Raw genomic sequence first — 14,438 nt, 5'->3', positions numbered from 1 at the left:
ATTTGTCTGAAGTGGGGTAGGGTTTCCTGCGTAAGCAGGGGGTTGGACTAAAAGACCTCCAAGGTCCCTTCCAACTCTTCTCTTCTCTTCTATAATGAAGGCATGACGTTCTGAAGGTAGCCTTCAAAGCTAGAGAACAATCATTCAAGGTCCCAGCTTGCTCTCGGCTTTCAGATTGGGTCCAGGAAATAGGAAAATCAATAGTTGGCAGGCCGAAGAAAGCAATAGGGTGTCAGAAATGATGGAGTAGTGATGCTAAAATAAGAGAGAGAGAGAGAGAGAGAAATCAATGCCTACAAATCATATTTTTATGTTCTATCAAACAGAGTAGAACCATAAACTCGGAAGAAGACTTGGAAGCCAAGTTCAGGCCAATGCAGGGATCCAGATGAAAACATCCCCAACTGTTATTAAAGAAAAGTTTGGAACCAGCAATAGGCAATACAGGATATAACCCTGTGTATATATACTACAATGGCAGCTACTTTTGGTGTGTAGATTAAAGGTAGTGGACTAGAATCTGGGGAGAGTCCGGCCTGAGGCGCAAAAGTAGTTATGTGACATTGAAGACATTTTTTGTCTCTCAGTCCTAAGAATAACGCAACAGTGGATAACTTCTCAAAATGCTGGGCCCTTCCTCCTTTCCTTTCCTTTCCTTCTTTCCTTTCCTTTCCTTTCCTTTCCTTTGCTTTGCTTTGCTTTGCTTTCCTTCCCTTCCCTTCCCTTCCCTTCCCTTCCTCCCTCTTGTTTTGTTCCTTTTTCCTTTCCATCTTTCCTTCCTTCCTGTTTCACTCCCCTCCCTCCCTCCCTCTCCCTCTTTTTCTCTTTCCTTCCTTTTCCCTTTCTTTATTTCCTTCCTTCCTCTTTCTTTCATCCCTTCTTTCCTTTTTCTTCTTTCCTTCCTTCTTGTTTCTCTCCCTCTTTCTCTTTCCTTTTTTTTACATTTTTCCCTCCTTCCTTCCTTTCCTTCCTTCCTTATTTCATTCCTCTCTCCCTCCTTTCTCCCATCTCTTTCTCTTTCATTCCTTTTTTTCTTTCCATCCTTCTTTCCTATTTCTCTCCCTCTCCCTCTCCCTCCCCTTCCTTCCCTTCCTTCTTTCTTTCATCCCTCTCTCCCTCCTTTCTCACATCTTTTTCTTTCATTCCTTTTCTTTTTCTTTCCATCCTTCTTTCCTATTTCTCTCCCTCTCCCTCCCCCTCCTTCCTTCCTTCCCCCCTCCTTCCCCCCTCCCTATCTGCATCTGATTGACACTTGTGTCCCATGCAATCACTTCACTAAAGTCATCTTAATGCTACATATGCAGATTTCAAAAGGAAAGATGAACAAAGGAAAAAAAAAAGAGAGTAAGGACTATTCATCTTAAACCCAGCCCAGGTACTAAAAAGCACAAATGGGAAGGATAGATAAGCAAGGTTAATCCATACACATCCACCCACCACCTGCCTACACATCAATATAATGTGATTATTTTTTTTTATACATGTGTCACTCAAAAAAACGCTCCCCAGCATTAACACAGCAAAATGAACATCAGACCAGGGAATATTGGAAGTTTGATGCAAAAGTTATTTTTTGATGAAATTGTCTTTAAATTCTGCTCTTCTTCTTCTTCTTCATTTCACGTGCTAAATCCAACCTTGGAGTAGGAGAGACATTTTTTCTTCCTCCCCTTCTTCACCTTGAGTCTTTGACGGCCTCTGCAATCGTATAATCATATTTGGAAGCACTTCACTAGGACATAAACAGCAAACATGGTTTCCTCCATTTTAACCACCCTGATCCATTTATTTATTAAAGTATCTGCAGGAACTTTCTCCGCCGATAAAACCTGAAGTTGTTTACAACAAGGCGATGAAACAAAAAATGTGAAATAAAACCAAGCTATATAAAAAAAAAGGAAACTTATATAGCGGAAACACAGAGTTGGAAGGGACCTTGGAGGTCTTCTAGTCCAGCCCCCTGCTCAGGCAGGAAACCCTACACCGTTTCAGACAAATGGTTGTCCTGCCTCTTTTTAAAAGACCTCCAGCGATGGAGCGCCCACATCTTCAGAAAGCAAGCTGATCTACGCCTGGGGGAAAAATGTCGGTTACTCAATTCACTTAGACAAATGGCAAGGGATTTGGTGTGAGAATATGAAGTCTGTAGTATCCACGGCATATACAGAGAATACCTATAAGATGATATACAGGATAGACTGGCTAAAATGTTCACTGGACAATCGGCAGAATGTTGGAAATGTGGGCAGGAAAGAGGCAGCTATTATCATCAATGGTGGACATGCCCGGAAGCAGTTAAGTTTTGGGGAAGAATTAAAAAATGGCTTAATGAGATTGTAAACCAAAAGATTGATTGGGCACCAGAGACATGCTTGCTTGGCTCCAAACCGGATAATATTAAAAAAAAAAACTTATGGTATTTAGCCCTACACATCATCACAGCGGCGAGATTGATATATGCACAATTTTGGAAAAATAAAAATATCCCATCGGAGGAAGCAACTATAAAAAAGATTCTGGACTGTGCGGAAGCAGATCAATTGACTAAAAAATTAAAAGAGAAAGATCTGACTCAAACATGTTTATCCTGGGAAAAATTATATACTTGGTTAGCGAAGAGAAAGATACAACCCAACTGAAGAGAGGAAAAGTATTTATTGAAAAACCTATATTATATTAATAAAGTGAGGTCGGATAGACCTAATGGATGTATAAAGAGAGATAAGTCGTTCTATCTCCCTCGGAATATAAAGTACTTGCAGATATACTTGTCATCTGTTATGTTGTCTTGTATGTTATTTATATGGTGTGTTGTTATTGTTTGTGTCCGTTTTTTAATGGAAAATGTAAATAAAGATTATTTAAAAAAAAAAGAAAGAAAGCTGATCTGCTAGATCTTGTTAGGATGTTTCTCATTAATTCCAGGTTGCTCCTCTCCTTGATTAGAACAATCAATCAATCAATCAGAAGAAAGCTGGAAGGGACTTTAGAGATCTTCTCATCCAACCCCCTGCTTAGGCAAGAAATCCTACACCATTTCAGACAAATGGCTGTCCAATCTCTTCTTAAAAGCATCCAGTGATGGATCAACCACAACTTCTGGAGGCAAGTTGTTCCACTGGTTAAATTGTTCTCATTGACAGGAACTTTCTCCTTATTTCTAGGTTGCTTCTCTCCACTAGTTTCCATCCAGTGCTTCTTGTCCTGCTTACAGGTGCTTTGCAAAATAAGTCGACACCCCGCTTCTCTGTGGCAGCCCTTCTGTTAGGAAACGGCTATTGCCTAACTAGTTGGTCAGGCAATATATAAACTATCAATACATGTTTGTCAAAAGGCATTATATTGCTTTAAGACTGTATTGCATCATCCTGTATCCTGATTGGCTAAGCTAAGCTGTAGCCAATGTACTTAAGGGGAAACCTGAATCACGGCTTAAGAACACAACACCATTTTATCTGCTTATTTGCTGTTACTCTCTACCTGATCTCTCTGTATGATCACTGTTTGATCATAGCTACTTGTTGCTTTCTACTATTTATTGAATGTTTTAATTATTATTATTATTATTATTTATTAGATTTCTATACCGCCCTACTCCCGAAGGACTCAGGGCGGTGCACAGCCAGACAATAAAAACACATACAATACAAAATTTAAAAAATAGAATAAAATCAAATTAAATAATTTTGGCCCCGACAAATTTAAAACCCCAAACTTTTAAAACCAATTTAAAATTGAATATATAAATACTAAAAGATATTTAAAATTTTAAAAATCTTTTATAAAAGAGGGGGAAAATTAGGCCAGGCCGGCCTGGTGAAATAGTAAGGTCTTTAAGGCGCGGTGGAAGGTGCGCAGATCCGGGATCCTCCGTATCTCTGGGGGGAGCTCGTTCCAGATAGTAGGTGCCCCCACAGAGAAGGCTCTCCCCCTGGGGGCCGCCAGTCGGCATTGTTTGGCTGACGGCACCCGGAGGAGCCCCTCTCTATGGGAACGTACCGGCCGGTGGGAGGCTATTGGTGGTAGTAGGCGGTCCCGCAAGTACCCGGGTCCTAAGCCATGGAGCGCTTTAAAGGTGGTAACCAAAACCTTGAAGCGCACCCGGAAGACCACCGGGAGCCAGTGCAGCTCACGCAGGAGAGGTGTTACATGGGAACGCCATGTCGCTCCCATTACCACCCGCGCGGCCGCACTCTGCGCCAGTTGGAGCCTCCGGGTGCTCCTCAAGGGGAGCCCCATGTAGAGAGCGTTGCAATAGTCCAGGCGGGAGGTGACAAGGGCATGAGTGACCGTGCGTAAAGAGTCCCGATCCAGAAAGGGACGCAACTGGCGAATCAGGCGAACCTGATGAAAAATCCTCCCGGTCACGGCCGTCAAGTGCTCTTCTAAAGACAGCCCTGAATCCAGGAGGACGCCCAAGTTGCGAGCCCTCTCCGTGGGGGCCAATGATTCGCCCCCAATAGTCAGTGATGGCGTCAACTGACTATATCGGGACGTCGGAAACCACAGCCACTCAGTCTTGGATGGGTTGAGCCTGAGCCTGTTCCTCCCCATCCAGATCCGTACGGCCTCCAGGCACCGGGACATCACTTCAAGGGCATCGTTGGGGTGATCCGGGGTGGAGATGTACAGCTGGGTGTCGTCAGCGTACTGATGGTACTCCACCCCGAAACCACGGATGATCTCGCCCAGCGGCTTCACATAAATGTTGAACAGGAGAGGCGAGAGGACCGACCCTTGCGGCACCCCACATATGAGGGGCCTCGGGGTCGACCTCTGTCCCCCTGTCAACACAGACTGCGACCGGTCAGAGAGAAAGGAGGAGAACCACCGCAACACAGTGCCTCCCACCCCCAACTCTTCCAACCGGTGCAGCATGATACCATGGTCGATGGTATCAAAAGCCGCTGAGAGATCTAACAGGACCAGGACAGAGGAGCACCCCCTGTCCCGAGCCCTCCAGAGATCATCAACCAACGCGACCAATGCCGTTTCCGTGCTGTACCCGGGCCGAAGCCCGACTGGAACGGATCCAGATACGTCGTTTCATCCAGGTGCTGGGGGAGCTGTTGCGCGACCACACTCTCAACAACCTTCGCAACAAAGCGAAGATTGGAGACCGGACGATAATTTACCAACATTGCCGGGTCCAGGGAAGGCTTCTTGAGGAGAGGCCTCACCACCGCCTCTTTCAAGGCGGCGGGAAAGTCACCCTCACTCAGCGAAGCGTTTATAATCCCCTGGAGCCAGCCTCGTGTCACTTCCCGGGAAGCCAGTACTAACCAGGAAGGACACGGGTCCAATAAACAAGTGGTCGCGTTCAGTCTACCCAGAATCCTGTCCATGTCCTCAGGGGTCACAGGATCAAACTCATCCCAGATAACATTCTCAAGACCTGCACCTGTCTGAACTTAATACTGAACTTGTTCCTGTTTGAAACTCAAGAAGAACTGTTTTATTGTGTAATGACAACAACTGGTAAGAAGACTTTGTACATGGAATATCCCTGAATTGATATTTTGACTATCGCCTTATCTGTGTATGACTTGGATTGTTATTGGACTTTGCTTTTCTTTTTTCTAAAAGTAAAAGACTACCACAACTCAGTGTGCCAGTATATTAACTGTGGTTATTTACTCTCAGCTGATTTCATTTGCATACTCAAGGGGTACTCTGCTCAATAACCCATAACTTTGGTTATTTTATTTATTTTATTATTTTATTAATCAAATTTCTATACCGCCCTACTCCCGAAGGACTCAGGGCGGTGAACAGCCAAGATAAAATACAGATAATCCAAATATTAAAAAAGTCCCTTAAAATTATTAAATATTTCGGCCGAAACACAGATTAAAACACCCAATTTATAAAATCACAAATTAAAAAATTTAAAAGATGGGGAGTTAGGACAGGCCAGCTTGCTGAAATAGAAAAGTTTTGAGAGCACGGCGAAACGTGCGCAGGTCCGGGATCTTCCGTATCTCTGGGGGGAGCTCGTTCCAGATGGTAGGTGCCCCCACAGAGAAGGCTCTCCCCCTGGGGGCCGCCAGTCGACACTGTTTGGCCGACGGCACCCTGAGGAGCCCCTCTCTATCGGAGCGTACTGGTCGGTGAGAGGCTATTGGTAGCAGAAGGCGGTCTCGTAGATACCCCGGTCCGATGCCATGGAGCGCTCTAAAGGTGGTAACCAAAACCTTGAAGCGCACCCGGAAGACCACCGGGAGCCAGTGCAGCTCGCGCAGGAGGGGAGTCACATGGGACCGCCACGTCGCTCCCATAACCACCCGCGCGGCCGCATTCTGGACCATCTGGAGCCTTCGGGTGCTCCTCAAGGGGAGCCCCATGTAGAGAGCATTGCAGTAGTCCAAGCGGGAAGTAACAAGAGCATGAGTGACCGTATTTAACGAGTCCCGATCCAGAAAGGGACGCAACTGGCGAATCAGGTGGACCTGATAAAAAGTCCCCCTGGCCACGGCCGTCATGTGCTCTTCTAAAGACAGCCGTGAGTCCAGGAGGACACCCAAGTTGCGAACCCTCTCCGTGGGGGCCAGTGACTCGCCCCCAATAGTCAGCGATGGCACCAACTGACTATATCGGGATGTCGGAAACCACAGCATTCAGTCTTGGATGGGTTGAGCCTGAGTCTGTTTCTCCCCATCCAGATCCGCACGGCCTCCAGGCACCGGGACATCACTTCAAGGGCATCATTGGGGTGGTCCGGGGTGGAGATGTACAGCTGAGTATCATCAGCGTGGTACTTCACCCCGAAACCACGGATGATCTCACCCAGCGGCTTCACATAAATGTTGAACAGAAGGGGCGAGAGGACCGACCCTTGTGGCACCCCACATACAAGGGGCCTCGGGGTCGACCTCTGCCCCCCTGTCAACACAGACTGCGACCGGTCAGAGAGAAAGGAGGAGAACCACCGTAGAACGGTGCCCCCCACCCCTAACTCCTCTAGCCGGTGCAGCATGATACCATGGTCGATGGTATCAAAAGCCGCTGAGAGGTCTAATAGGACCAGGACAGAGGAACAGCCCCTGTCCTGTTCTTGGTTATGAGCCAAGAATATCCTTAACACCTTCCTATATTGGAACTTTGTCACCCCCTAATCCTTCTTTTCATTAAACTTAGACATATCCAATTCCTGCAACTGTTCATCTGTTTTAGCCTCCAGTCCCCTAATTTATTTATTTATTTATTTATTTTTGCTCTTCTCTGCATTCTTTCTGGAATCTCAACTCAACATATATATTTTTAATATCACGGAAGCCAAAACTGAATGGAATATTCCAAGTGTGGCCTTACTAAAGCCTTGTAAAGCGGTGTTAAACACTTCATGTGATCTTGATTCTAGCCCTCGGTTAATGCAGCCTAGGATTGTGTTGGCCTTTTCGGCTGCTGCCTAACATTGCTGGCTCATACTTAAGTGATTGGGGCAAGAGTATATTCATCAACTGGAATAGGACATGGTAACAAGGTCAGCCAATGTATAGGCATAGCAATTAAGTCAGACAGTGAAAGCTGTTTGGGAGCTGAGACAGACTGCAGCCAGTGTGTGTCTTAGTCTGCAGCTTCTGAGTCTGTGCAGAGAAACTGAAACTAGTCTGTTCTGCTGAAATGAAACTAACTGTTCTCTCCTGCCTTGTGTTTTGTTTGTAACTGCTACATTGGATGAATCTGCTATTGGTATTGTAAATTTATTTCATGTTTTATTATGTATATAAAGAAGTTAATGAATCCCGCTGAATCAATTTACCTGTATGTGTTTTCTGGATTATTTCTGCAACAAACTCTGACAGATTGTCTATCAGTACTCCTAGGTCCCTTTTACAATTAATAATGTTGAACCAGGTACCACCTATTCTATACCTTTGCATTTGGTGTTCCTTGCCGAGGGGCAAAACCTCATTTTTCTCACCACTGGAAATTGCATCCTGTGACAAATTTCCAGAGGAAAAGGAAGTTGCTTCATTCAAATGTTGCTCCAATAACTTTGCGAGGTTTTTCTTGGTTCACCAAAGACAGGTCAGAGCTGATCCTTTGGGCGCAGAGTCAGAAATGCTAAGCTTATTCTTTTCCCCCAAATATGCCAGATTAAGCAACTCATTACTCGGGCAGACGAGACAAGTTAAGTAACCGTTCAGCCTGATGTTCGAATGAAACGCTTAGAGAATGTGACGCTATCTCTAGAAATGTGCTTTCGAGGTTGACATAAAGCTCCAGGATTTTGCCAACCCTCTGATAGGCCCTCAGTGAGGATTTCACTGGTTCTCAACTCCTTTGGATTAAGGAATCAGCCCTTTCAATATATATATATATTAGGCAGTTTCCAAGAAAATGCTGGAAAGTAAAGATTTTGAGAGAGGAAGGAAGGAAGGAAGGAAGGAAGGAGAGAGAGAGGGGGGGGGGAGGGGGGGGAGGAAGGGAAGGAAGAAAATAGGGAGGAGGGAGAGAAATGGAAAGAAAGGGTGGGAGGAAGGAAATAGCAGGGAGGGAAAGGGGGAAGGAAGGAAGGAAGGAAGGAAAGAAAGAAGGAAGGAAGGAAGGAGAAAATGGAAGAAAGGGTAGGAGGAAGGAAACGGAAGGAAGGAAGGAGGGAGGGAGGGAGGGAAGGAAGGAAGGAAGGAGGGAGGGAGGGAGGGAGGGAAGGAAGGAAGGAAGGAAGGACACAAGGAAGGAAGGAAGGAAATATGGAGGGGAGAGAATGGAAGAAAGGGTGGGAGGAAAGAAATAGCAGGGAGGGAGAGGGGGAAGGAAAGAAGGAAGGAAGGAAGGAAAGAATGAAGGAAGGAAGGAGAAAATGGAAGAAAGGGTAGGAGGAAGGAAACGGAAGGAAGGAAGGAAGGAAGGAGGGAGGGAAGGAAGGAAGGAAGGAAGGAAGGAAGGAAGGAGGGAGGGAGGGAAGGAAGGAAGGAAGGAAGGAGGGAGGAAGGAAGGAAGGAAGGAAGGAAGGAAGGAAGGAAGGAAGGAAGGAAGGAAATATGGAGGGGAGAGAATGGAAGAAAGGGTGGGAGGAAAGAAATAGCAGGGAGGGAGAGGGGAAAGGAAGGAAGGAAAGAAGGAAGGAAGGAAAGAGAAAATGGAAGAAAGGGTAGGAGGAAGGAAACGGAAGGGAGGGAGGGAGAGAGGGAGGGAAGGAGGGAAGGAGGGAAGGGGCTCATTAGTGCTAGAACGGAGTGGGGTTTGCCCTCTGTTTATATACCAGCTGCTTGCCCTGTCACTGCTGGTGTGGTGGTTGTTTTCTCCATAGACATAACGTTTCCTTCTTGATTTTTACCTAACCCACCATGCAAAGAGCCTTGGTAGTACAGTGGTCTAAAGCAGTGGTCCCCAACCTTTTTATCGCCGCGGACCAATCAGCCTTTGATAATTTTACCGTGGCCCGCTGAGCACGCGCAGGGGTGGAGGCTTTGGGCCACACGTGCGTACCTGCGCGGGGCTCTCTTCCCTGGAGCCTTTGCGCACGGCCCAGGAGCTTTTGCGCATGGCCCAGGAGCTTTTGCGCACGGCCCAGGAGCCTTTGCGCTGCAGTGTTCATGTCCCCCGGCCGCTGCGCGGCCCGGTGCCAGGTACTCCACGGCCCGGCACCGGTCCGCGGACCGGGGGTTGGGGACCACTGGTCTAAAGCACCCTGTTATTAAGACCAGCTGCCTGCAATTACTGCAGGTTCGAATCTCGCCAGGCTCAAGGTTGACTCAGCCTTCCATCCTTTCTAAGGTGGGTAAATTGAGGACCCAGTTTGTGGGGGCAATAAGCTGACTTTGTATAAATATACAAAAGGATGAAGGCTATTGCTTAGCGCATTGTAAGCCGCCCTGAGTCTCCGGAGAAGGGCGGCATATAAATCAAATTAAAAAAAAAAGATCTTGGGGGAACAGCAGGTAAAATCAGCGAAGTTTGGCTCCCATGCCCAGCCTTGGTCTCAACCTTCCCCATTAGAGAATCCGTTTTCTAAATGATTTAGAATTTATATCTCTGTTTTTTTCAGGCTCGTCACCAATCAAAGAGACTGTCAGATTGGCTGAACACTTCGTCTCTAGAGAAACCTAATCCAAACTGCATTGATCTTAAACCAAGAAGGTATTTCTTTCAAAGGTTTAACGTATTAATTTACTCCCAGCATCGTTTCCAAAACACCGATGGGACTCATATTCATAAAACGTGGACAAGCAGATTAAAAAGTACAAGGAAGATTTATTATTAAAATCTTAGCCCCCCCATTAAAAATGCTAATACCGAAAGATGCATACATGTACATTCACTGGGCACTGCAGGGATTAAAAAAATGGCAGTTTTCTCTTAAGCCCTTTAAAATCCCTTAATCAAAAATGTGAAAGGCTTCATACTGCTTATTTATGTATTTTCTTTGCTTTATTCCATTGCTATCTTGCTTCAATCCATGATGCTTTCTTAAACTTCAGTGAGCTAGAGGGAAAATATATTACCTTTATACCTAGTCATTCAAGTTTTAGAAATAATCCTCCTCCTCCTCTTTTTCCCCCGTTCCTCCTCTTCCTCCCTGCAAACCCAACTCCCTTCTAGCACTGATGATGTTACCTAGTTGGGTAATAAAGCTCACAGAAGACCAAACACCCCACAGTCCTCCTCCTCCTCCTCGCATTTCCAGCAGGTAACTCTAACACTGAAGATTTTAAAACCAAGAAAGCTTGATCACAATTCTTATTATTAATTATTACATGGCATCCACTTTAGACAAGATCATATACAAAAGAATCTAACTAGACCTCAAAGATACTCTTCGAAATCCCGAATAATGGAGTTTGCTGTTTGTCTTTACCCTATTCTGTTGTTATAAACCATCAAACAAAAATAATACCAGCCTTCATAACGTTGGTTTTCTTTTTCTTTTTTAATTTGATTTATATGCCGCCCTTCTCCAGAGACTCAGGGCGGCTTACAATGCGCTAAGCAATAGCCTTCATACTTTTGTATATCTTTTTATACAAAGTCAGCTTATTGCCCCCACAAACTGGGTCCTCAATTTACCTACCTTAGAAAGGATGGAAGGCTGAGTCAACCTTGAGCCTGGCAAGATTCGAACCTGCAGTAATTGCAGGCAGCTGGTCTTAATAACAGGGTGCTTTAGACCACTGTGTTACCAAGGTTAATGAGTTTGGTCTATCCTGAAAAGCTAGTAGTAAGCTATCTCAACTAATCTGCATTTTTTGAAGCTATCAAGAGCCATCATATGAAGAATCGAGTGGACCCAGTGTCAACTCGCAAAGCATCCCTGGCCTGCTCTCGAGTTGCCATAGACCAAGGGGGATGGGAAACTGGCAAAATGGCACAGCAGCCAAAGACAGATGCACATCCCACGCTTATCTCTCTCAAGGCTGTATCCCAGGGTTACCTACAGCAGCCGAGGGGAGTGACTTCTACAACCCACGAAATTGCTCCGTTGGTGAATGTGATTGATGACACACCCTGAGGGGAGGGGGAAAACAGGGTCATAATTGGAATGTAAATTACGTAGGGTCAGAGCTGGCTTCACTTGGGAACGTGCCGACATGAAGCTCCTAATAAATAACTGGATTTCTTTTGAAGCTTGGCTCGAGACTCATGATTTAATTAGGGCATTGGTCGGAACCCTGACACCCAGCTTAACCACGATTCTGGAAGTCCCGTCTCCGTTACAACTGGAGCCTGGAGAAAACGAAGTCTCTTAGATATTCTGGTCTCACTTCTTTGAGGGGCTTCAAAGAACAATGATGGCTACAAGGTGCCACCAAAGCCAACCCTTTAAAAAAAAACCCAGATTCTAATCAAAATTCTGGATAGTGAGCGAGGTAGTCGTCGTTTTATGACTACAACTAAGCCCAACTTTTCTTTCATTAAGCGAGACGGTTGTTAAGTGAGATGGTTGTTAAGCTAACTTTGCCCCACTTTACGACCATGCTTGCCACCATTGTTAAGTGAATCACTTCAGATGTTAAGTTATGAACACGGTTTATTAAGCGAGTCTGGCTGCTCCCTTGACTTTGCTTGTCAGAAAGTTGCAAAAGGGGATTGTGTGACCCTGGGACATTGCAACCGTCATAAGTATGAGTCCGTTGTCGAGCCTCTGAACTTTGGATCAAGTGGCCATGGGAAAACTGCAACGGTCGCTAAGTGTGAAAAATGGTCATAAGTCACTTTTTTTCCAGTGGCTGTTGCAACTCTGCACTGTTGTAAGTTGAGAGCTACTTGTAACGTCAAAGATTTATATAGGGTCATTAAGATAAAATGAGATATTTGTAGTTTTACATCCAGTCCTCTTCCTAATAGACCAACTTTGTCATTTGGATTTCAGATTAATGGAGTTGGAAGGAACCTTGTAGGTCATCTAGTCCAACCCCCCACCTAAGCAGAAGACCCTACACCATCTCTGACAAATGGCAGTCCAATCTTTTCTTGAAAGTCTCAAGTGATGAAGCTCCCACAACTTCTGGATGCAACTTCTGTTCCATGGGTTGATTGTTCTCACTGTCAGAAAGTTCCTCCTCATTTCTAGGTTGAATCTCTCCTTGAACAGTTTCCATCCATTATTCCTTGTCTGGCCTTCAGGTGCTTTGGAAAACAGCTTCACCCCCCCTCCTCTCTGTGGCAGCCCCTCAAATATTGGAAGACTGCTATCATGTCTCCCCTGGTCCTTCTCTTCATTAGACCAACCATGCACAGTTCCTGCAACCGTTCTTCATATGTTTTAGTCTCCAGTCCCCTCATCATCCTGGTTGCTCTTCTCTGCACTCTTTCTAGAGTCTCAACATCTTTTTTATAGTGTGGTGACCAAAACTGGATGCAGTACTCTAGGTGTGGTCTTACTAAGGCTTTATAGAGTGGTATTAGTACCTCCCTTGAACTTGATTGTATCCCTCTGTTAATGCAATTTAGGATTGTGTTGGCTTTTTTGGCTGCCACTGCACACTGTTGGCTCATATTTAACTGGTTGTCCACTAAGACACCAAGATCTCACAGTCACTGCTATTAAGCCTGGTTTCCCCCAGTTTATATGTGTGCTTTTGGTTTTTCTTGCCTAAGTGTAAGACTTAACTTTTCTCTACATTGAATTTCATTTTGTTAGATAGGGCCCAGGGTTCGAGTCTATCAAGATCCATCTGGATTTTGAGCCTATCATCTAGGGCAGTGATGGCTAACCTTTTTGCCATCGTGTACCAGGATTGAGGGGAGTTACGCACACGTGTGCCCACACCCATAATTCTATGTGCCCTGTCCCTGCGCATGCGCGTGTGACACCCCCCCCACGCTCCCTCCATTCCTGGCACGCGATGGCAAGGTAGGCCCATTTTTTGCTCTCCTGAGCCACCAGAGTCTTTCTAGGAGTCTGGGGAGGGCAAAAACAGCCTTTCCCACCACCTTGGAGGCCCTCCAGAGGCCGGAAACAGCCCGATTGCCAACTTCCAGTCCCACCTGAGTTTGTGTGCCCACCGATATGGCTACATGTGCCACTTGTGGCACGCGTGCCATAGGTTCGCCATCATAGATCTAGGGTGTCAGTGAAATTCTCCACAACTTTAGTGAAATTCTCCACAACCTGAAAGCTCAGAGTAAGGAACAATCCCAAAATCCAACTATCTATCATTAAAAATAACTCCTCCTACGAGAGAAAGAACTACACAGACCCCACGCAACACGTTTCATTTAAAAATGACATCCCAGCATCGTCTCAAGGGACAAAATTTTGTGCCTCGGAGCTTCTCCTGCGTTGGAAATTTAACCGCAACGTCACACCACATAAACCAATCTGGAGGTTGCAAAGAGACTCACAGGCCGTCACGCAGTTCCGGTGTGTCGTTTTCTGTCCCCAGAGATTTGAGACTTCTTTCCAGAGATGTCACTGGAAAAAAAATAAAGACAAATTTTTATGAAAATGTGTTGGCCGGAAAGCACAGCCAGCATTCGTACCAGAAACAAGATTGGAGCTGCAGTTCAGAACTGCAATTGGAGCAATAACAACATGACTTGACTATTGTTTAACAGGGAATTCTCATTTTTTTAAAAGTCCAAGTCCAAACTTTAGTCAGACGGAATTACCATATTTTTCGGAGTATAAGAAGCACATTAGAAAGCCTCTGGAGCCTGGGGAGGGCAAAAAGCAAGCCTACCGGGCCCACCATGCCATTGCGTACCAAAAGCAGGGAGAGCGTGAGGGGGGTCACACGTCCATGCCCTCCCGTGGTCCTTCCCACTTTTGGCACGCAATGGCAAAAAGGTTAGCCATCACTGTTCTATAGCATTTCAAACAATTGGCTGTCCAATCTCTTCTTAAAAGCCTCCAATGTTGGAGCACTCACAACTTCTAGAGGCAAGGAGTTCCACTGGCTCATTTTTCTCAGAGTCAGGAAATTTCTCCTTAGTTCTAAGTTGTTTCTCTCCTTCATTACTTTCCACCCATTGCTTCTTGTCCTGCCCTC

The 14,438-nt window shown here is 45.6% G+C and overlaps 1 protein-coding gene across 6 annotated transcripts in view; it reads right to left on the bottom strand.

Annotated features, from left to right (window-relative positions):
- TSNARE1 (t-SNARE domain containing 1) overlaps positions 1-14,438 on the bottom strand; it is a 296,160-nt gene that overhangs the window by 161,317 nt on the left and 120,405 nt on the right. For all 6 annotated transcript variants that reach the window (XM_070941966.1, XM_070941969.1, XM_070941970.1 and 3 more), the window contains one exon: positions 13,792-13,861. In XM_070941966.1, coding sequence (XP_070798067.1) covers positions 13,792-13,861 — 70 coding nt within the window. The remainder of the gene's footprint in view (positions 1-13,791; positions 13,862-14,438) is intronic.

This window comes from Pituophis catenifer, unplaced genomic scaffold (assembly GCF_029215685.1).
Source record: "Pituophis catenifer annectens isolate HBS135680 unplaced genomic scaffold, rPitCat1.0.hap2 SCAF_3, whole genome shotgun sequence".
NCBI lineage: Eukaryota > Metazoa > Chordata > Lepidosauria > Squamata > Colubridae > Pituophis > Pituophis catenifer.
This window is presented reverse-complemented; position numbering and strand designations above follow the sequence as displayed.